General features: G+C 43.8%; 1 protein-coding gene across 8 annotated transcripts in view; it reads right to left on the bottom strand.

Annotated features, from left to right (window-relative positions):
- The window catches only part of CCDC7 (coiled-coil domain containing 7), a 347,366-nt gene that overhangs the window by 53,662 nt on the left and 271,697 nt on the right, over positions 1 to 22,007 (bottom strand). For 5 of the 8 annotated variants that reach the window (XM_075922671.1, XM_075922670.1, XM_075922665.1 and 2 more), the window contains 6 exons: positions 21,305 to 21,424; positions 18,921 to 19,040; positions 17,703 to 17,828; positions 16,214 to 16,333; positions 10,960 to 11,079; positions 9,382 to 9,507 (listed from right to left, as the gene is read on the bottom strand). In XM_075922671.1, coding sequence (XP_075778786.1) covers positions 9,382 to 9,507; positions 10,960 to 11,079; positions 16,214 to 16,333; positions 17,703 to 17,828; positions 18,921 to 19,040; positions 21,305 to 21,424 — 732 coding nt within the window. The remainder of the gene's footprint in view (positions 1 to 9,381; positions 9,508 to 10,959; positions 11,080 to 16,213; positions 16,334 to 17,702; positions 17,829 to 18,920; positions 19,041 to 21,304; positions 21,425 to 22,007) is intronic. The other 3 variants (XM_075922668.1, XM_075922669.1, XM_075922667.1) reach the window with 3 other exon arrangements.

Raw genomic sequence — 22,007 nt, 5'->3', positions numbered from 1 at the left:
AAGGGTATAAACTGTTCAGGGAGAAAAGGCAAGGGCGAAAAGGAGGAGGAATTGCACTGCATATAAGGGTATGTCTACACTACCACCCTAGTTCGAACTAGGGTGGTAGTGTAGACATACCCTAAGAGAGCAGTATGATTGTTCAGATCTGCAGTATACAGAGGGCGAAAAGCCTGTTGACAGTCTTTGGGTTAAGTTTGAAGGTGGGAGCAACAGAGGTGATGTTGTGGTTAGTGTCTGTTACAGACCACCAGATCAGGTGGATGAAGTTGACGAGGCAGTGGATAGTAGCAAGCGTTCACATTTATGGAAAGCTCGTGTTGTGTCCAAGTAGAATGCGAGAGCCTGGTGAACATCTAGGGTGTGTAGGCAAGACTCACAGGGAGACGAGTGCGGTTTAGGTTGGGAGTACGATAGGTTCATGAATGTGAAACTCCAAATTCACCTTTGGGAAGAAACTGGGATGAGGAAATAGTATTTCCCCCTGGTTGGTGAAAAGTGTATTTAGCAGTGTAGCTGAGAAGGCAGGAAGCTCACCCACCCTTCGTGCAGAGATAATAGCCAGGAGGAAGGTGACCTTCATAGTGAGTGTAGGCAGGTCAGACGTCACCATCAACCTTGAAAGGGGGACAGGTTAGAGCATCTAAAACTAACTCCAAGTCCCACACATCTGTGGGTTCCCTATGTGGGGTGGGGAGTATAAGTTTGCGAGTTCCTTTAAGAATTTCTTGATCATTGGATGGGAGAATAGTGAGTAACCCTCTATCAGAAGTTGAAAGGCAGAGATTGCTGCAAGGTGGATTTTGATAGAGAAGAGCATTAAACCGGATCTTTGTAATTGTAGGACATAATCGAGGATGCGATGGACGGAAAAAGAATTGGGATTGAGGTTGCTGTCGTAGCACCAGGATTGGAAATGGTACCATTTGTACAGGTAAGTAATATGTGTAGAATCCCTTCTATTATGCATCAGCACATGCTTGACTTTCTGGGACTATGTCATTTCTGTGTGCTGGAACCAGGTAGGAACCAGGCCTTGAGGTACAGTCGATGAATCTCTGGGTGTACGATTGATTCTCCCTTGATGCTGTGTCAGGATGTCGTGTCGGTATGGTGGGTGGTAGGGGGAAGAGGACGTCCAGAGGAGAAATGGGAGCCACATCTGGTGGGGCCAAAAGGGGATTATGAGAATGACCTTGGTGTTGTCTCTATTTTCTCCAAGACTTCGGGAATCAGTGGAATCGGAGGAAAAGCGAACAGCATTTGTGACTCCAATCTATTTGGAAGTCATCTCCCAGAGATTTCGGTCCAATGCCTGCTCTGGAACAGTAAGAAGGGCACTTTGTATTGTGGTACGTTGCAAATAGATCTATGACGGAAGCCCCCATCTTTGGAAGATGTGTCGTGTTACCTCCGAATTCAACTGCCACTGGTGGATCAGGTGCCTGCTGGGAGTATCGACAATGACATTGTCTTTGCCTGGCACGTATGTTGCAACGATGGAGATATTGTGATGGATACACCAGTTCCATAAACGTGCCACCTCTGTGCAAAGGGATTGTGAACAGGCACCGCCCTGGCGGTTGATGTAGTATACTGCCGTAATGTTGTCTGAGAGAATTTGAATAGAGCGGCCTTGGATATGGGGGTAGGAAATGCTTGCAGGTGCTGACTACTGCTCTCAGCTCAAGGAAATTGATGTGTTGGAAGGACTCTTGAGCAGACTCTCGGCCTTGAATTTGGTAATCTCTAAGGTGAGCTCCCCAGCCCAGCAAGGATGTGTCTGTTGTGATCTGTACTGGGGGTTGTGGACGACAGAAAAGAACGCCGGCAAGCATGTTTGTGGGGGTACTCCACCATGTTAGGGATTCCTGTACCATAGGAGGGACGGACACTGTTCTGTGAAGATCGTGATTGCCTGGTCGATAAATCGAAGCTAACCAATGCTGGAGGCATCTGAGGTGTAGCCTTGCATACTGCACCACATATGTGGTGGCGGCCATATGACCCATAAGTCCCAGGCAGGTAAGTATCGAGATCTTGGGGCTCGTGGAAAGTATCTGTACGAAATCCTGAATTACCCGGAATCTGGATGGGGCAGGTAAGCCGTGGCCGTGGTAGAATCCAATCGTGCTCTGATGAACTCGAGGGATTGCTGTGAAGTCATGGAAGATTTTGCAAGATTGATTATGAGCCCAAGAGTGTTGAATAGAACTTGTGTGATATTGATCACTTGTGATGCCTCCTCCACAGTAGGCGCCTTGATTAGGCAATTGTCCAGATATGGAAATACTATGATGCCTTGTCGGCAGAGATACGCGGCCACTACAGCTAACATCTTTGAGAAAATTCTGGGCGCTGATAAAAGGCCAAAAGGAAAAACCTTGTATTGAAAATGTTCATCGCCTACCAGGAACCTGAGGAAACACCTGTGAGCCAGATGTATGGTCACGTGATGATAGGCATCCTGTAAGTTGAGGGACGCAAACCACTCCCTTTTATTGAGTGCTGAAAGGATGGAAGCCAGTTTCACCATCCTGAACCTGTACTTTTGAAGGTATCGATTGAATCATCGGCGTTCCAATATTGGTCTCCACCCTCCTGACTTCTTCTGGGTAAAGAAATAATGGGAATAGAATCCCTTGGCCCGGAACTGTTTGGGCATCCTCTCTATAGCGCTGATTGTGAGTAGCTGGAGAATCTCTGTTTTTAAGAGAGGCTCGTGAGAGTGGTCCCTGAAGAGGGATGGGGAGGGTGAAGAAGCGAATTGGACTGTGTAGCCTGATGTAATTAGCTTGCGAATCCATCTGTCGGTGGTGATTGCAAACCACCGATGCTGGTATGGTCTCAATCTATGATGGAACAGTTTGTGCGACTCATCTGGATGGTACACCATAGGGATGGTTTGCAGACCCCCAACCAAGCTATCAAGGCTGCCGGTTATTTTGTTGGTTCGGTACCCTGTTATTTTGAGGTCGTCACCTCTGCTGCCACTGCCTAGGTCGTTGTTGGTCATATTGTCTGAATCGAGATGCCACATATGAGAAGGGCCTCTGATGATAGTAAGGCGTATATTGTCAGCATCGGTAAGGCGGGGTATACATGCCAAGCATCCTAAGCATGGTTCTTGAATCCTTGCCCAAATGGAGCACCTGGTCCAAATAAGCTTTGCCTGTCGAAGGGCAAATCCTCTACTTTTGACTGTAGCTCTTTTGGTACTGCACCCAGTTGGAGCCAGGATGCTCTGCGCATCACCACTAATGTGGCGGTGGTTCTTGAAGCTGTGTCAGCGATATCCAGCACTATCTGCAAGGCTTTTCTAGAGGTGGCATAGCCATCCTATACCACAATTTTAACATCTACTTCAAGTATTGATTCATCCAGAGGTAATGCAACTTTCTACTTTTGTGACGGTTGTAAGAAGCCTGTGCTGTTTTTGCTGGACTTGGGTTAGCTGCACTTCTTGGGATTCCGCCACACGCTTGAATAGGTCTTGGAATTAGCGGGCATCATCAGTGGGTGAACAGCCACCAGGAAAGATCTCCTCATCTGGGGATGAGGATGATTGGTCTGTCTGGGATTCCCCCTGTGGCTGGTCCTGCTCCAATATGTGCCCAATATGCACATTCCCGGTCGGGGTTTAGGGTCCCGTGATCACAGATGTAGCAATTGGACTGATGGTGTCGTGGGGAGCATGTGTGCTGTGGTAGTGAGGCGATCTTGAGCGGGTACATCGTGCTGAATAAGGGCAACGGTGAACGTAGCAATGTTGTTCATAGCAGTGCCTATAGTAACTTCTATCTGGAGAATACCTTGGGGAATATAATCTTCTCGTAGAATGGTGATAGTGGGAGTAAGATGAAAGGGAGGGTGATCTCGAAGAGCGAGATCTGCCTCTTGCATGCCTCAGGGATAGTATGGGTCTGTGCCAGTGATAGCTCTGCGGGGATGGAGAATAACGCGGTGAGTTGTGTTGATGATGCAGAATGGGGCTGCCATGGGTCACAGCCTCTGAACGCACCGAGCATGGCGAAGCGGGGGAGGAAGGCTCAGGAGAAAAAGGCACCGGTTCCGGGCTAAGAGAGGGAGTGATGATCCTTCTGTATTTGCGCAATGCCTTGGACAGTGTCGGTGAGGACTGGTGGTATACAGGGCCAGACTAAGTGGTGGGCACACCGGGCAGCTGCCTGGGGCGCCAACTGATGGGGGGCGCCTGATGGTAGCAGTAAGGGGCACGCGGCATCCCTTATGGCTACCATCAGCCGCCGCACACCCGGCTCCCACAGCGCTGGCCCCCCAATCCCTGCGGCGCCGGCCAACAGCACCCTTCGCCCCACGGCCATGGGGCCCTGCATAGCCAGGCGTGGCCCGCCCCGGGCTGCGTGTCAGCAGCAGTGGCCAGTCCAGGCTGGACAGCGCAGGCACTGTGTTCCCCGGGGGCGTACCCTGGGCTGTGCACCAGCAGCTGTGACTGGGCCAGGCAGTGCATGTGCCGTGTGCCCCCGGGGCAGGCCCGTACACCCTAGTAGGGGCGGGCCCGCACATGCGCCATGCACCTGGGGGCAGCACCGCCCATCCGGGTCCAGAGCGCTAAAATGGCTTGGGCCGGCCCTGGTGGTGTAGCAACACTTGTGGCTCCAGTTCCTTCGGCAGTACTGGCGATGTTGGTGCTGATGGAAGTGCACATACACTCAGCGCCATGATCAGTCCCGCACTCAGTGCAGTTTGGTGCATTTGTGTTGGCAAGTATGGTGTCAGGGCCATTCTTGGTGCCGGCTTCGTCACTGGTGCCGGCTTCATCACCAGTGCCGGCTTCGGCATTGGTGCCGTGGTGGTTCTAGGTGCTGACATGGAAGTCCTTCTGGGTGTTGCTGCCGGTGCTGACTCTGCTCTAGGTGTCGATGGCATTACATGCGCCTTTTCCCCTGAAAGGACAGAACTTGGCGCTGATGTACTGCAGGTGGCCTTATGCTTATCAGGGAAATTGGAGAGGCCCATTCCCAAGGTGCCCGGCTTTTCTGCCGTACTGATCCGCTTAGAAGGAGAGTGGCTGTGTGGAGAAGAGCTCCTTCCAGTCGCTCTTGGGGTGGCCCGCTTATCCGTTGCACGAGCGTCCGGAGGCCGAGAAGCGCCAGACTCGGCTGCTTGCAGTGTGTTATTAAAGAGGAGCATCTTGAGCCGCATTTTGCTGTCTCGTCTGGCTTGCACTGTGAGTTTGGAACAGCATTGGCTTTTTGAGGGATATGGCCCTCGCCCAAATACTTAATACATCGCGAATGCCCGTCTGAGGCAGGCATCATGTCTTGGCATGTCGCACATTTTTTGAAGTCGGGGGATCCCGACATGTTATGTTCTGAGGTGACTAGTTAACTATGAGGAAAATTTTTAACAGTTTTTTTTTAAACTATAAACTATCTAGAACAACTAAGACTACTAAACTGGAATAACCAGAGCTACTAAACTAACACTATTTACAACTTTTCTGTCAGAATTGCAGGAGTAGAGTGAGAAGAGTAGACAGTTAGGAGGAACTGGCAGGAGCCGGACCGTGCGTGCTCAGAATCGGCATGTGATGCCTGCCATGCATGCATAGTCCGATTGGACTACTGCTGGCGACTCTCTGATTTGCGGCACGGGACAAGCCCGACACCTAAAGTGGAGCATCCACGGGAATATCATTTGAAGAAGAAGGGGACATTATTGAAAAATGCACATGCTGTGGAATGGCTCTGGTAGAGTGAATGCAAACTGTTTGGGGAGCGGAGACATTGTTGAGTTCATAGCATAGTTGTATGCATTGAAAGATCCACTTAGATCTAAGATATCTGCTTAAATATTGAATCTTTCAGTAGTAGAGAGAAATAGACATGGGGATTTCCTGAATGTTTTTGTTCTCTCTAAGTAAAACGCTAGTCCTTGTTGGATGTCAAGGGAGTGTAGAGCTATGTGGTAACTGTGTGGAACTTTGGAATGTAAACAGGTGAGTAAGGTTGATTCAAGTGAAAGGGTGAAACTAACTTTCAAGAGAAATCTGGCGTGCGGTCCTAATCACTATCATACCTTCTCTGTCCCAATGAACATATAAGCATTTTGCGGTCACAAGGGAAAATGAATGGCTAAATAGAAACTATGCTTTGCATCCTGGAAAGTACGCACACTTCTTGATCATGATGATCACCATGAACACAGGACAGCAATCATTGGTAGAGAACTTGCACGTTATAAAATTGACATCGCATGTTTAAGCAAAACACGTATTTCTGGTACCATCCAGTTCACAGAGTTCGGAGCAGGCTATCCATATTATTGTGTGGGCCACCCAGAGGATCATCCAAGGCAAGCAGGAGTTGGCTTCACCAGACACTGCTAGTTCCCAACTTGACTCCGAGCCACATGCCATCAGTTCTCGCCTTATGACTCCAAAGTTTAGAGTCCCACCCACTTTGTCTGATGCAGATGATGAAAAGGAGGATTTCTACGCTAGCCTGAATTCAATGATTTCTTCAGTACCTTTTAAATCTAAGCTATATTCATTTGATGATTTTAATGCTAGAGTTGGTCAGGACTACATCACATGGCTAAAGGTGCATGGACATCATGGTACTGGATGTGAGAACTCAAATGGTACTCTGCAAGTTTATTCTTCCAACAGGTGAACAAATACAAAGCAACCTGGATGCACCCTCGGTCTAAGCATTGGCATATGATTGACTAATTCATCACCAAACAAAAAGACCTTTCTGAAGTCAAGTTGACTCATGCAATGCGTGGTACTGGCTCCTGGTTTGACCACTATATGTCACGTAGTGTTGTCTCCTTGAACCTTTGTTCATCAAAACATCATCATTCCGCTGTATGCCAAAAAAAGCTGGATGTAGGTAAACTTGAGATATCTGAGACATAAGCACTTTTTCAATGCAGTCTTGATGCTTCCTTAGTCACCAGCAACGAAGATCTAGAATGGTCACCCACTATTGAGGATGATTGGAGAAACATCAAAGAAACAACCTACAGACTGCTGTTGAGATCCTCGGTTTGCAAAAACACAGGCACAAGGGCTGGTTTGATGACGAGGACAGAGATGCACAAGTTCTTCTTGATAAGATTCATGTGACACACCTGGCTTGGATAAATGACAAAGAGAATGCCTGCAGGAAATCAGCGTATATACAAACTAAGCAGGAGGCACAAGTCAAATTACGGCAAACGAAAGAGGACTGGTGGAAAAATCAAGCAGTTAAACTCCAAGATGCAGATGATAGACATATTTTAAAGCATTCTATGATGGGCTGAAGGCAGTCTATGGGCCACGCTTTCCTGGCTGTATACCAGGGCACTCTGCTGATGGCCTCACTTTGATCATGGATTATGCTAAAATCCTTGACCACTGGGCTGAACATTTCCACAAAGTATTGAAGGAGCTAGTCTCCCAGGACTTCAAAGATGCCTTGATTGTAAATATATATATGAGGAAAGGTGACCGTGCATATTGCGATGACCATCAGGGCATTTCTCTGCTCTCTATAGCTGGTAAGATCCTGGCCTGCGTTCTTAACAATCAGCTCTCACTACATGTGTTTAAATATGGTATTATTCCTGAATGCCAGTGTGGATTCTGTGCCAGTCGAGGCACTGCTGATATGATATTTACAGCCAGACAGATACAAGAGAAACGTAGAGAGCAACATCAGGACCTCTATGTGATTTTCATCAATTGACCAAGGCATTCCACATGATCAACAGAAATGGGCTCTGGAAAATACTTGGATGAATTGGTTGTCCTGAAAAATTGATCAACATTGTTTGGTCTCTCTATGATGGCATGCTTGGTTGTGTTCTTGATGATGGAAACACCTCAGCACCTTTTGAAATATCAAATGGTACAAAGCAAGGATGTGCCCTGGTTCCTCTCCTATTCAACATCTACTTCTCAATTATGCTGTTAGTTGCTTTTAAGGACTGCACGTAGGGCATACTTATTCAGTTTCAAACAGATGGCAGTATTTTCAATCTCCGGAGACTCCAGGCTTGCAGTAAAGTGGTTACTACAACTATTCGTGACCTTCTGTTTGTACATTGCTGGCTTAGTCAGTGAAAGATTCACAGGAGCTTTTTGATCGCTTTGTCACTTCTGCTCACCATTTTGAACTCTCAGTGAGCCTCAAGAAGACACAAGTTATGCCTCAGCCTGTCTGGAAAGGGCCCAGAACTCCAGTGATTACTGCTGTGGGTATAGTCCTTAAGGCTGTTGACAAGTTCTGCTACCTGGGAACTGAATTGTCCTCTAGCATAAATGTGGATCATGATGTATCTGCTCAACTAGCCAAAGCCAGTGCTGCCATTGGAAAACTGACCAAACGCCTATGGAATGACCATGGTATTAAACTCCATACCAAGATAGCGGTTTATTAGGCAGTTGTCTTGAATGTCCTGCTGTATGGCTCGGAGTCATGGACAATATATCGTCACCATGTTTTCAAGCTCGATCAGTTCCATATGCATTGTCTGAGAAAGATTGTCCGTGTGAACTGGTGGGACAAAATTCCTAATAAGGAGGTTCTTAAGCTGTGTGGTGTCATGGGCATGGAAGCAATGCTTATGAACAAACAGTTTCACTGGATCGGTCATGTTATGAGGATGGATGATACATGAATACCAAAGATGGTCTTTTATCGCCAGCTTGCTCATCGAAAGCGCTCTATCGGTGGTCAATATAAGTACTATAAAGACAACTTAAGGCCAATATCAAGTCATACGGCATATCTCCCAATGATCTGGAAACTCTAGTTAAGGACAGTTTGTCCTGGCGATAAACCATTATACAGGCTCTTAATTACTTTGAGAGCCAGAGTATCCAGATATTACAGGAAAAGTGGAGGATCTGAAAAGAACATACAGCACCTGCAGTTGGCAGCCTTTTATGTGACATCTGTAATTGGCTCTGCTGATCCAGGATTGGTTTAGTTGCTCATCAAAGATGTCATAAAAGATGAGATCTTTCAATTGACGGCTCAGTCCAAGAAGATTTCTATAAAGTGAAACAGCTTCCTACCAGCCAGCTTAGGCAACTCCTCACAGTGTGCTGGTCTTTGTAAATCACATTCTTAGGCACCTCATCCTCTCCGTGCATTGTATAAGGAGCCTGGATACCTAACTTAGGACTGTGAATTCCATAAAGCAGCAGGGCACCTAAATGTTAGATGTTGCAATACTGAGTCTAACTCCCATTTTTTAATCTAGTTCTGAGTATTCATAAGTGAAAGTGTAAGAATTTGTATTCTTAATCCAAGTATTGAGTCCACAGAGGATCCTGGAAGACCTGCTCCCCTCATCCCACCATCAACATTCCTGATGACTGCAATTTATTTACTTTGCACTCACCACTCAATTTCTCTTTTCCCATCTGGCCCATTGCAGACACCTGTGCTTGTTGCAAATCTTTTAGATTTACTTCCAGCTTTGCAAGTAAAATCTCTCTTTTCTTGGTTAGCTCCTCTACTTTGCTCTCTAAAGAGAAAGGAAGGTTTTTGTGCATTAAAAAGAGAAAATATTTTATAGGTATTCTCTGTAAAATGAAATATACAAAATATGGAACACTAAAAGGGGCATTTGTGTTTCTGCCTTGAGCATTCTTTATTCAGGTAGTGTACAATTGCTACAGGCAATTATCTAAAAAAAGATCCTTTAGACAATAGAATGAAACCTTAGAAACTATTATGTTCCATTTAGTAAAAAGAGTATCTAGTTTTTATATGTACAAATATATATAGACAAAATAAAAGAAAATCTCCTTCTTTCTTATACTTTAAGTACTGTCTCTTATAGCACTGTACAAAGACAGGGAATGGTCAGATGTAGGCCTTGCGTGTATACCTGAACTCTCACAATACTGAAGCAGGATATATCTAGAAATCTAATAATGGCAAACATTTAAAAGAAAACATTATCCCTTTAATGCACAAACAACTGCAATCCACCTAAGTGACTCTCCTCTGGTGTAGAACACCACTTTGTACATACTCCATTCCATACTACGGCTATGTCTACAATACATTCATCTGACGAAGTGGGTCTTTGCCCACGAAAGCTTATGCTCCTACACTTCAGTTAGTCTATAAGGCTATGTCTAGACTGCAAGCCTCTTTCGAAAGAGCCTCTTTCGAAAGAGAGAGTCTAGACTGCACGCGGAATTTCGAAAAAGCAAGCTGCTTTTTCGAAAGAAAGCACCCACTGAGTCTGGATGCTCTCTTTCTAAAAAGCCTGTTTGCTTTCAAGAACGCCTTCTTTCGAAAGAGCACTTTCAAAAGAAGGCGTTCTTCCTCGTGGAATTAGGTTTACCACCGTCGAAAGAAAAGCCGCATTCTTTCAATTTAATTTCGAAAGAACGCGGCTACAGTCTAGACGCAGGTGAAGTTTTTTCCAAAAAAGGCTACTTTTTACGAAAAAACCCCTGAGTCTGGACACAGCCTAAGGTGCCACAGGACTCCTTGCCGCTAATACAGAGGTTTTTTTATTTTTTATTTTTTTAAAGTCTGTTTTTCAAAAAGACCACTCACGTCCACAGTGCAATTGTCTACTTTTGAAAAAAAATCGAAAGATCAGAGGGTTTTTTCTGACATTGGTAAATATCTTTTTACAAGGAAGAAGACTTTTTCCAAAAGAGCTCTTTTGGAAAAAAGCATGTGTGGATGGGGAAGAGCAAGTTCTTTCCAAAGAAAAGGAAAGAGAAAAAAATCTCAGGTGCCCTGGTGGCCACTCTGTCCATAGTGACCATAGATTTCCTATGTGCTTTATCTATACAACAAATCTTTATATTAATAATGTGTCTATCTTGCACTACTTAACCAGGCTAATCTCTTTTTAGAAAGGCTCAAAAAGCCTTTACATGTGAACATAAAACTCAAATTGCAGTTCTGGCAGAGTAAGGAATGCAGGATCAGCACCTACCCCTGTACTTACCAGCCATAATGCTTGGTTGGCTAGATGCTAGAGCCTGTGCTTGTTGTAGATCTTTAAGGTTTGATTCCAGACTTTCAAGCAAAGCCTTTCTCGCTTCTGATAGTTCACGCAGTTTCCTCTCTATGGCAAGAAAATACTTTAAATGTATCAATAGTTAAACTGTATTTAAATATTCTTTAAAATCTGATTTACATGAGATATTTGATTATGTGAGCTGGATTCTCTAGCCATGAGTTTTCAAACATAACGGCAAATGGCTCTGCAGTTGGTGACTCCTTATGGAATGAAGCTTTCTGCCAAAGAGACCAAGCTCCTGTTGCCTCTTTGTCTTTTAGCATAAATGCTTAATGACCCTCTCTTATTGTCAGTTGAGAGTCTTCCAAAACTGATCAAACTTTCGGATCTCTACCCCTTCCTGCTTTTCCATGTAGGAACTAACAATACGGCCAAGAACGATCTTGAGCAATTCACTGGAGATTATGTAGCACTGGGAAGAAGGATCAAGGAATTTGAAGTGCAGACGGTGTTCTCGTCCATCCTCCGTGTTGAAGGAAAAGGTCCTGGTAGGGATCATTGAATTGTGAAATTAAATGCGTGGTTGCACAGGTGGTGTCGGAGAGAGGGCTTTGAGTTCTTGGACCATGGGACTCTTGTTTCGGGCACAAGGACTGCTAGGAAGAGCTGGGACCCACCTAACAAGAGCATCTTCACGGGCAGGCTTACAAACCTAGTGATGAGGGCTTTAAACTAGGTTCGTTGCGGGATGGTGACCTAAGCCCTGAGGTAATTGGGGAAGTGGGATACCGGAAAAAAGCACAAGGAGGAAAGAGCAACAAAGGAGGACCTCTCATTCAAACGGAGAAGGTAGGACAACCAACTAGTTGTCTGAAGTGTTCGTACAGGAATGCAAGAAGCCTGTGAAACAAACAGGAATAAAGGAGAGTTGGTGGGATGACTCCCATGACTGGAGCACTGTCATAAAAGGGTATAAACTGTTCAGGGAGAAAAGGCAAGGGAGAAAAGGAGGAGGAATTGCACTGTATATAAGAGAGCAGTATGATTGTTCAGATCTCCAGTATACAGTATACAGCAGTATATAGTGTCTACTATAGACCACCAGATCAGATGGATGAAGGAGACGAGGCTTTCTTCAGACAACTAAGAGAAGCTTCCAGATCACAGGCCCAAGTTCTCATGGGGACTTCAATCACCCTGACATCTTTTGGGAGACAAGTACAACAGTACACAGACAATCCAGGAAGTTTTTGGAGAATGTTGGGGATAATTTCCTGGTACAAATGCTGAAGGAACTGACCAGGGCCATTCACAGCTTCACCTGCTGCTCACAAACATGGAGGGACTAGAAGGGGAAGTAGATGTCCGTGGCAACCTGGGCTGCAGTGATCATGAGATGGTTGATTTCAGGGTCCTAACAAAAGAAAGAAAGAAAGGCGAGCAGCAAAATACACACCCTGGACTCCAGAAAAGCAGACTTTGACTCCCTCAGAGAACTGATGGGCAGGATCCTCTGGAATGCTATCATGAAGGGGAAAGCTATCCTGGAGAGCAGGCAGTTATTTTATAGGAGCCTTACCGGAGGCACAGGAAGAAACCATCATGACGCCCAGTAAGAAAAGAAAATATGGTAGGCGATCAGATAGGCTTACCAGGGAAATCCTTGGCAAGCTTAAACACAAAAAGGAAGCTTATAAGAAGTGGGAACTTGGACAGATGTTAATTGTCACGCGCTGTCAACTATCCTTCTGTTCCTTCTCTACCTCAGATAGCCATAATAATCCAAAACAGAAGGGATGGAGAGTCATGGAGCAGCCACAGGAACAACCATATCAAAGAACCACAGTAACAGCACCAGGTGACTAACCCTCTCTTCTTTTTCAAGGACTGTCCCTGTGGGTGCTCTATGTTAGGTGACTATGGAGCAGTGTCTTGTTGTAGAAGGTGGGCCTTTCAGAACTGTATATGCAGTCAATAGTATAGATTGCCCAAAACGTGTGTCTGCTGGGGAATGTTGCTGTATTGCGTAATGTTTGGCAAATGTATGGATTAATGTCCACCTAGTCACTTGGTGAATGTCTGTGATGGGGACATTATTGAAAAAGGCCCATGACGTGGAAATGGCTCTGGTTGAATGAATGCAAACTGTTTGGGGAGCAGAGATATTGTTGAGTTCATGGCATAGTTGTATGCACTGAAAGATCCACTTAGCTCTAAGATATCTGCTTAAATATTGAATCTTTCAGTAGAAGAGAAAAATTGACATGGGGATTTCCTAAATGTTTTTGTTCTCTCTAAGCATAACACGAGTTCTTGTTGGATGTCAAGGGAGTGTAGAGCTGTGTGTTGATTGTGTGGAGCTTTGGGATGTATACAGGTGAGTAAGGTTGATTCAAGTGAAAGGGTGAAACTAACTTTCGAGAGAAATTTGGGGTGGGGTCCTAAAATTACTTTATCTGTTTGAAATATCATGTGTGGTAGATCTGCCATGAGGGTGACTAGTTTCCCATCTCTTCTGGATGGAGTGATAGCAATAAGGAAGAGTACTTTCACTGAGAGATATAATAGGGAGTACATTGTTAGAGGCTCAAATGGTTTGCTTTTAAGTGTGTACAATAACATATTAGGGTCCCACACGAGGTAGGTTGCTTTAGCAGTGTGAACGAGTTATTTAGTCCATTAAGGAGATATTCAGAGGATGGTTGTGCAAATGTGGTGTATCTCTCAATTTTATGATGCCTCATGGACATAGCCACTAATTGTATGTTGATGAAATTACTAGCAAGTCTGTGTTGTTGGAGGTCCAAGATATAATCCAAAACTCTATGTAATGGGACCAAACGAGGTGAGAGATACTGAGTTATACTTCACTTGTGGAGGTGGTGCCTTTTCTGATTATATGTCTTACATATACGTGGTTGTATACCTCTTGAAAAGGTCCTGGAATGATTTGAAGTCGTCCCTAGTAGTAGGAGGTAGGGGACATTATATTTTCATCTGGGTGAGCATCATGACTTCTTCTCCAGTTGCATCATCTGGTTCATCCACATCTTCTTGTTGTCCAATTTGAGATGGAGATGAAGGTGAAGGAGGTTTGTGGTGGGAAGAGTTGTGGATTTGGGAGTTGCCTGGGACTGGGTTCTATATTATGCCCAGTGGTCCCAATATGGCCAAGTAGGGTACAGCTGCCCCTGTTTGGGTGGGATTGGTATGGTTTGGGGAGGAGTGATATGGAGTCTGTGAGGTCATGTCTTCCTCCTCTTCTTCATCTGAGGGGAATGGCTGTGCTGAACTAGCCGGTGGTGTGATCAGCCCAGGTTCTGGGTGGATTGGCATACCATTGATACTGAATAATGGTGTGCCAGGTACCAAAGTTAATGCTAAATCAGCATGTGCTGTAAGCAGTGGTGGTACCGAGAAGGTTGGTGCCGGGGTGCACGTGATTGTCTGCACTGATGGTATCGAAGGTGCTTGTACTTGCATGCTGGTGGCTGGGGACACCGCCTCGGAAAGGGCCAGTGCTGACTTCTTCAGTGTCAAAGGTGCCGATCTGGACGACTGCTTTCTTGACTTGTGCACCAGAATTAGGGGCTGCCAATTCTTTTGCCTTTAGCCCTCAGGGCATCTGCGTACTGGATGTTCCCAGTGTCTCTCAGTCCAAGGTGGATGGTGCCATTGTTACCAGGGATGATCATTTTGCCTGGGGAATGCTTCTTTTTTGGATGTTCTCTCTGAGGCAAAGCTTGAAGCCTGTGTTTCATCAGCTATTTGGAAGGAGATTTTATAGACGCTAGATGGGATCCCTGGTCAGAGACTTCTTCTGGAGATGTTTCCTATGGAGGAGACCTAGTTTCTGGCTGTGACGATGGACTAAGAGATATCTCCCATCAGGAGAAATTTCAGTTGTAGGTCTCTGGCTTCAGGAAATGTAGCTGACAGCTTTTTACAGCATGCACACTTTTGTGGGCTGTCTGACTTGCCGAAATAGCAGATAAACTGAGAGTGGTCACCTGAAAGAGCATTAGACAGTCTGCAAGTAACGCAGTATTTGAATTCCAGTGGCCTGGAATGCTGTTAGAAGTTCATCTCCAGGAGGATTGCCCAGAGAGCTTTAGAGTTTAAATATTTTTTTTTCTTAAAGAAATAATGGAGGTAAGAACCAAGGGGAAAAAAAACAGGGTAGGTTATAATGTAATGTGAGATAACCTAAAGGTCATTCAGGGAGTGATGTGTCAGAGCTGCCTGATGTTGCAATCTAAGCCTAAGGTAGTAGAGAAAGAACTGAGGGATGGTTGACAGCATGCAGTTGTTAACCACTCACACCAGCATGACATGCGTACCGTGCATGCACCACCACCTAGGGGGGTACTGCTGCTGCAAATCTCTGGCTACAAGTGAAGGGTACTGGCAAACCTAATGTGGAGCACCCACAGGGAAACTCCTCAAATACGAACCTCTTCTACCTTAATATTTAAGGCAGATGCCACGCTCTTTTCACAGGTCCTGATGGGTGTATAATCATCCAGCGCTGGGGAAGCACTCTCGGATACCATCCCCTCATTGGATGATGAAGAATAGGAAGTGGAAGCAAAATCTAGGGCTGGTGGTATCTCCTCTAATTCTACCAAGAAAAGTTTGAAAGAAGCAATTTTCCTTTGCTAGGCACTGGGCCCAATACCTGATTTCCTGGTGCATCTGAGTAGGTAGCTCCCTGACACCTCTTAGAGGATATAGAGTGGAAAAGGTGTGAAGATTACCTGGAAATGGGCAGGAAACACACTGGGTTCCACAACAGTCATTACTAAAGACACAAGATTCAATTTCACTCAGGTTGTGGGTTTCTATTTGTCAGACAAGCTTGAGCCTCTGATAGGGTATGTCTACATTACATGGCTCCATTGACAGAGCCATGTGGATGAGATTTGTAGACATAGGAAAATGAAGCGGCGGTTTAAATAATCCCCTCTTCATTTACATCAAAATGAAAGATTGTGGGATGAGGTTTACCAGGGCGGTCAACAAAGGAGCTTTTGATGTCGACTGCGGAGCGTCCAGACTACCGCGCTGTGCCGACAAACAAGGGGCGGACTTGTATTCCTGGTTTCCAGATGTTTAAGGTTAGCCACTCTCAATATTCTGGAAGGGCACAAGGCACTACTGGAGAATCTTAACTCTGCATTAATGACGTTTGGGGTATTTAATATGTGGCAGTTTTAACAAATATTAACTCTGTACTCACCAGATACTTCACCTAATGTTGGCTGCAGACCTGCAAGGGATGACACTGACTTTGGTATCTGCAAATGTGATGGTTCACTTGCTTCCTTCTTAAAGTCTGGTAATTGTAGTCTCTCTTTCTCTACAGAGAGATTATTTAATCTATTAAATATATATGCTCTCTATTTCAGCATTATATAGCAGTCCCACCTAAACTTGAAACAAAGATATATCTTTCATATTAAAAGGTGGCTATGTAGCACATGTCCAGAAAAGACTGTACACATATATTTTTTACATAATTCCTTTCATAATAATTTTACAAATATATTTAAAAGGTGGAAAGTAATCTGCTCACAGAAGCCATTAGTATTTCGAGAACGTAGAATTTATTTTGAAGCTTCACATAGGTCTCAGAACATAAGTTATTCAATTCCATATGTCTGGTGACACTCCACAGCAGTAGGTATGTCCCCTTATATTTTAACGTAATTTGGCCCGCTGCATCCAAGGAAAAGAGATTGGGAGAATATGTTGGGATCAATGTAAAACTCTACATATGTTCTCCATACGAATGTCAAGGTTTAGGAGCATGGGCATCTTTTTGTAATGTTCATAAGATATTTGGGAGTCAAATGTTATTAGTTGTCAACTGGATTCACATTTTGCCTTGAAGATGCTCACAGGTCCAGAACATTTATACTTTGCAATATCTCCTGAAATATATATCTCAAAGAGAAGCCACAAGAAGACAGTGGTTGGACAATGGCTGTTTTATCACTATGGATTGCAAATAGTGTCATTTACCAATCTCAAACATTTCACTTTGTCATTCATTATGGTTTATGTAATTTCATCATTTAATCTATGACAGAGGACACTCCGCCAGAATGTGGAAGATCCAGGCTCCAATTCCTACAGTACCTGAATTTTAGGAGGAACTTGAACCCAGTACCTTACAAGAGAGTCGCTTATTACTTAGTTATCCAGTATATTTTGGAGTGGGTCTCAATCTCTTGCTGAAGCTGTCCTACTTTGTAAGAAGACCTTAAATAAGCACAGCAGCAGGTACTGGAACCTGTGTCTCCCGGTGTCCTAATCATTGGCCTACAGAATTACTGTCATTCCTTCTCTGGCACAATTAATACATACATATTTTTATAAAGTGAAACAGCTTTCTACCAGCCAGCTTAGGCAACTCCTCACAGTGTGCTGGTTTTTGTAAATCACATTCTTAGGCACCTCATCCTCTCCGTGCATTGTATAAGGAGCCTGGATACCTAACTTAGGACTGTGAATTCCATAAAGTAGCAGAGCACCTAAATGTTAGATGTTGCAATGCTGAGTCTAACTCCCATTTTTTAATCTAGTCCTGAGTATTCATAAGTGAACGTATAAGAATTTGTATTCTTAGTCCAAGTATTGAGTCCACAGAGGAGCCTGGAAGAACTGCTCCCCTCATCCCACCATCAACATTCCTGATGACTGCAATTTATTTACTTTGCACTCACCACTCAATTTCTCTTTTCCCATCTGGCCCATTGCAGAAACCTGTGCTTCTTGCAAATCTTTTAGATTTACTTCCAGCTTTGCAAGTAAAATCTCTCTTTTCTTGGTTAGCTCCTCTACTTTGCTCTCTAAAGAGAAAGGAAGGTTTTTGTGGGTTAAATAGAGAAAATATTTTATAGGTATTCTCTGTAAAATGAAATATACAAAATATGGAACACTAAAAGGGGCTTTTGTGTTTCTGCCTTGAGCATTCTTTACTCAGGTAGTGTACAATTGCTACAGACAATTATCTAAACAAAGATCTTATAGAAAATAGAATGAAACCTTAGAAACTTTTATGTTCCATTTAGTAAAAAGAGTATCTAGTTTTTATATGTACAAATATATATAGACAAAATAAAAGAAAATCTCCTTCCTTCTTATACTTTAAGTACTGTCTCTTATAGCACTGTACAAAGACAGGGAATGGTCAGATGTAGGCCTTGCGTGTATACCTGAACTCTCACAATACTGAAGCAGGATATATCTAGAAATCTAATAATGGCGAACATTTAAAAGAAAACATATTTCCTTTAAAGCACAAACAACTGCAATCCACCTAAGTGACTCTCCTCTGGTGTAGAACACCACTTTGTACATACTCCATTCCATACTACTGCTATGTCTACAATACATGCATCTGATGAAGTGGGTCTTTGCCCACGAAAGCTTATGCTCCTACACTTCAGTTAGTCTATAAGGTGCCACAGGACTCCTCGCCGCTAATACAGAGTTTTTTTTTTTTTTTTAAAGTCTGTTTTTCAAAAAGACCACTCACGTCCACAGTGCAATTGTCTACTTTTGAAAAAAAATCGAAAGATCAGAGGGTTTTTTCTGACATTGGTAAATATCTTTTTACAAGGAAGAAGACTTTTTCCAAAAGAGCTCTTTTGGAAAAAAGCATGTGTGGATGGGGAAGAGCAAGTTCTTTCCAAAGAAAAGGAAAGAGAAAAAAATCTCAGGTGCCCTGGTGGCCACTCCGTCCATAGTGACCATAGATTTCCTATGTGCTTTATCAATACAACAAATCTTTATATTAATAATGTGTCTATCTTGCACTACTTAACCAGGCTAATCTCTTTTTAGAAAGGCTCAAAAAGCCTTTACATATGAACATAAAACTCAAATTGCAGTTCTGGCAGAGTAAGGAATGCAGGATCAGCACCTACCCCTGTACTTACCAGCCATAATGCTTGGTTGGCTAGACGCTAGAGCCTGTGCTTGTTGTAGATCTTTAAGGTTTGATTCCAGACTTTCAAGCAAAGCCTTTCTCGCTTCTGATAGTTCACGCAGTTTCCTCTCTATGGCAAGAAAATACTTTAAATGTATCAATAGTTAAACTGTATTTACATATTCTTTAAAATCTGATTTACATGAGATATTTGATTATGTGAGCTGGATTCTCTAGCCATGAGTTTTCAAAGATAACGGCCAATGGCTCTGCAGTTGGTGACTCCTTATGGAATGAAGCTTTCTGCCAAAGAGACCAAGCTCCTGTTGCCTCTTTGTCTTTTAGCATAAATGCTTAATGACCCTCTCTTATTGTCAGTTGAGAGTCTTCCAAAACTGATCAAACTTTCGGATCTCTACCCCTTCCTGCTTTTCCATGTAGGAACTAACAATACGGCCAAGAACGATCTTGAGCAATTCACTGGAGATTATATAGCACTGGGAAGAAGGATCAAGGAATTTGAAGTGCAGACGGTGTTCTCGTCCATCCTCCGTGTTGAAGGAAAAGGTCCTGGTAGGGATAATTGAATTGTGAAATTAAATGCGTGGTTGCACAGGTGGTGTCGGAGAGAGGGCTTTGAGTTCTTGGACCATGGGACTCTTGTTTCGGGCACAAGGACTGCTAGGAAGAGCTGGGACCCACCTAACAAGAGCATCTTCACGGGAAGGCTTGCAAACCTAGTGAGGAGGGCTATAAACTAGGTTCGTTGGGGGATGGTGACCTAAGCCCTGAGGTAATTGGGGAAGTGGGATACCGGAAAAAAGCACAAAGAGGAAAGAGCAACAAAGGAGGACCTCTCATTCGAACGGAGAAGGTAGGACAACCAACTAGTTATCTGAAGTGTTCGTACAGGAATGCAAGAAGCCTGTGAAACAAACAGGAATAAAGGAGAGTTGGTGGGATGACTCCCATGACTGGAGCACTGTCATAAAAGGGTATAAACTGTTCAGGGAGAAAAGGCAAGGGAGAAAAGGAGGAGGAATTGCACTCTATATAAGAGAGCAGTATGATTGTTCAGATCTCCAGTATACAGTATACAGCAGTATATAGTGTCTGCTATAGACCACCAGATCAGATGGATGAAGGAGACGAGGCTTTCTTCAGACAACTAAGAGAAGCTTCCAGATCACAGGCCCAAGTTCTCATGGGGACTTCAATCACCCTGACATCTTTTGGGAGACAAGTACAACAGTACACAGACAATCCAGGAAGTTTTTGGAGAATGTTGGGGATAATTTCCTGGTACAAATGCTGAAGGAACTGACCAGGGCCATTCACAGCTTCACCTGCTGCTCACAAACATGGAGGGACTAGAAGGGGAAGTAGATGTCCGTGGCAACCTGGGCTGCAGTGATCATGAGATGGTAGATTTCAGGGTCCTAACAAAGAAAGAAAGAAAGGCGAGCAGCAAAATACACACCCTGGACTCCAGAAAAGCAGACTTTGACTCCCTCAGAGAACTGATGGGCAGGATCCTCTGGAATGCTATCATGAAGGGGAAAGCTATCCTGGAGAGCAGGCAGTTATTTTATAGGAGCCTTACCGGAGGCACAGGAAGAAACCATCCTGACGCCCAGTAAGAAAAGAAAATATGGTAGGCGATCAGATAGGCTTACCAGGGAAATCCTTTGCAAGCTTAAACACAAAAAGGAAGCTTATAAGAAGTGGGAACTTGGTCAGATGTTCATTGTCACGCGCTGTCAACTATCCTTCTGTTCCTTCTCTACCTCAGATAGCCATAATAATCCAAAACAGAAGGGATGGAGAGTCATGGAGCACCCACAGGAACAACCATATCAAAGAACCACAGTAACAGCACCAGGTGAGTAACCCTCTCTTCTTTTTCAAGGACTGTCCCTGTGGGTGCTCTATGTTAGCTAACTATGGAGCAGTGTCTTGTTGTAGAAGGTGGGCCTTTCAGAACTGTATATGCAGTCAATAGTATAGATTGCCCAAAACGTGTGTCTGCTCCATCATTCAGTATAGCGACCCATAATACAGTAAATGAAGTTGGAGAGCAGGAAGATGAAAGCTGCAATTCAAATTTTGAATCCAACACAAAAACTGCATCTTCTCATAGTCTTTCTTTATCTCTACTTATTATGGCACTAACATTAGTGAACCATTCCCAGTGACTATTGTTCCAGAGGGCAGAATTAACTAATGTTGCCTTGTGGAGTGGACTTGTATTCCTGGTTTCCAGATGTTTAAGGTTAGCCACTCTCAATATTCTGGAAGGGCACAAGGCACTACAGGAGAATCTTAACTCTGCATTAATGATGTTTGGGGTATTTAATATGTGGCAGTTTTAACAAATATTAACTCTGTACTCACCAGATACTTCACCTAATGTTGGCTGCAGACCTGCAAGGGATGACACTGACTTTGGTATCTGTAAATGTGATGGTTCACTTGCTTCCTTCTTAAAGTCTGGTAATTGTAGTCTCTCTTTCTCTACAGAGAGATTATTTAATCTATTAAACATATATGCTTTCTATTTCAGCATGATATAGCATTCCCACCTAAATTGAAACAAAGATAGATCTTTCATATTAAAAAGTGGCTATGTAGTACATGTCCAGAAAAGACTGTACACATATATTTTTTACATAATTCCTTTCATAATAATTTTACAAATATATTTAAATGGTGGAAAGTAATCTGCTCACAGAAGCCATTAGTATTTCAAGAACGTAGAATTTATTTTGAAGCTTCACATAGGTCTCAGAACATAAGTTATTCAATTCCATATGTCTGGTGACACTCCACAGCAGTAGGTATGTCCCCTTATATTTTAACGTAATTTGGCCCACTGCATCCAAGGAAAAGAGATTGGGAGAATATGTTGGGATCAATGTAAAACTCTACATATGTTCTCCATACGAATGTCAAGGTTTAGGAGCATGGGCATCTTTTTGTAATGTTCATAAGATTTTTGGGAGTCAAATGTTATTAGTTGTCAGCTGGATTCACATTTTGCCTTGAAGATGCTCACAGGTCCAGAACATTTATACTTTGCAATATCTCCTGAAATATA

The sequence above is a fragment of the Pelodiscus sinensis genome, chromosome 2, assembly GCF_049634645.1.
Source record: "Pelodiscus sinensis isolate JC-2024 chromosome 2, ASM4963464v1, whole genome shotgun sequence".
NCBI lineage: Eukaryota > Metazoa > Chordata > Testudines > Trionychidae > Pelodiscus > Pelodiscus sinensis.
This window is presented reverse-complemented; position numbering and strand designations above follow the sequence as displayed.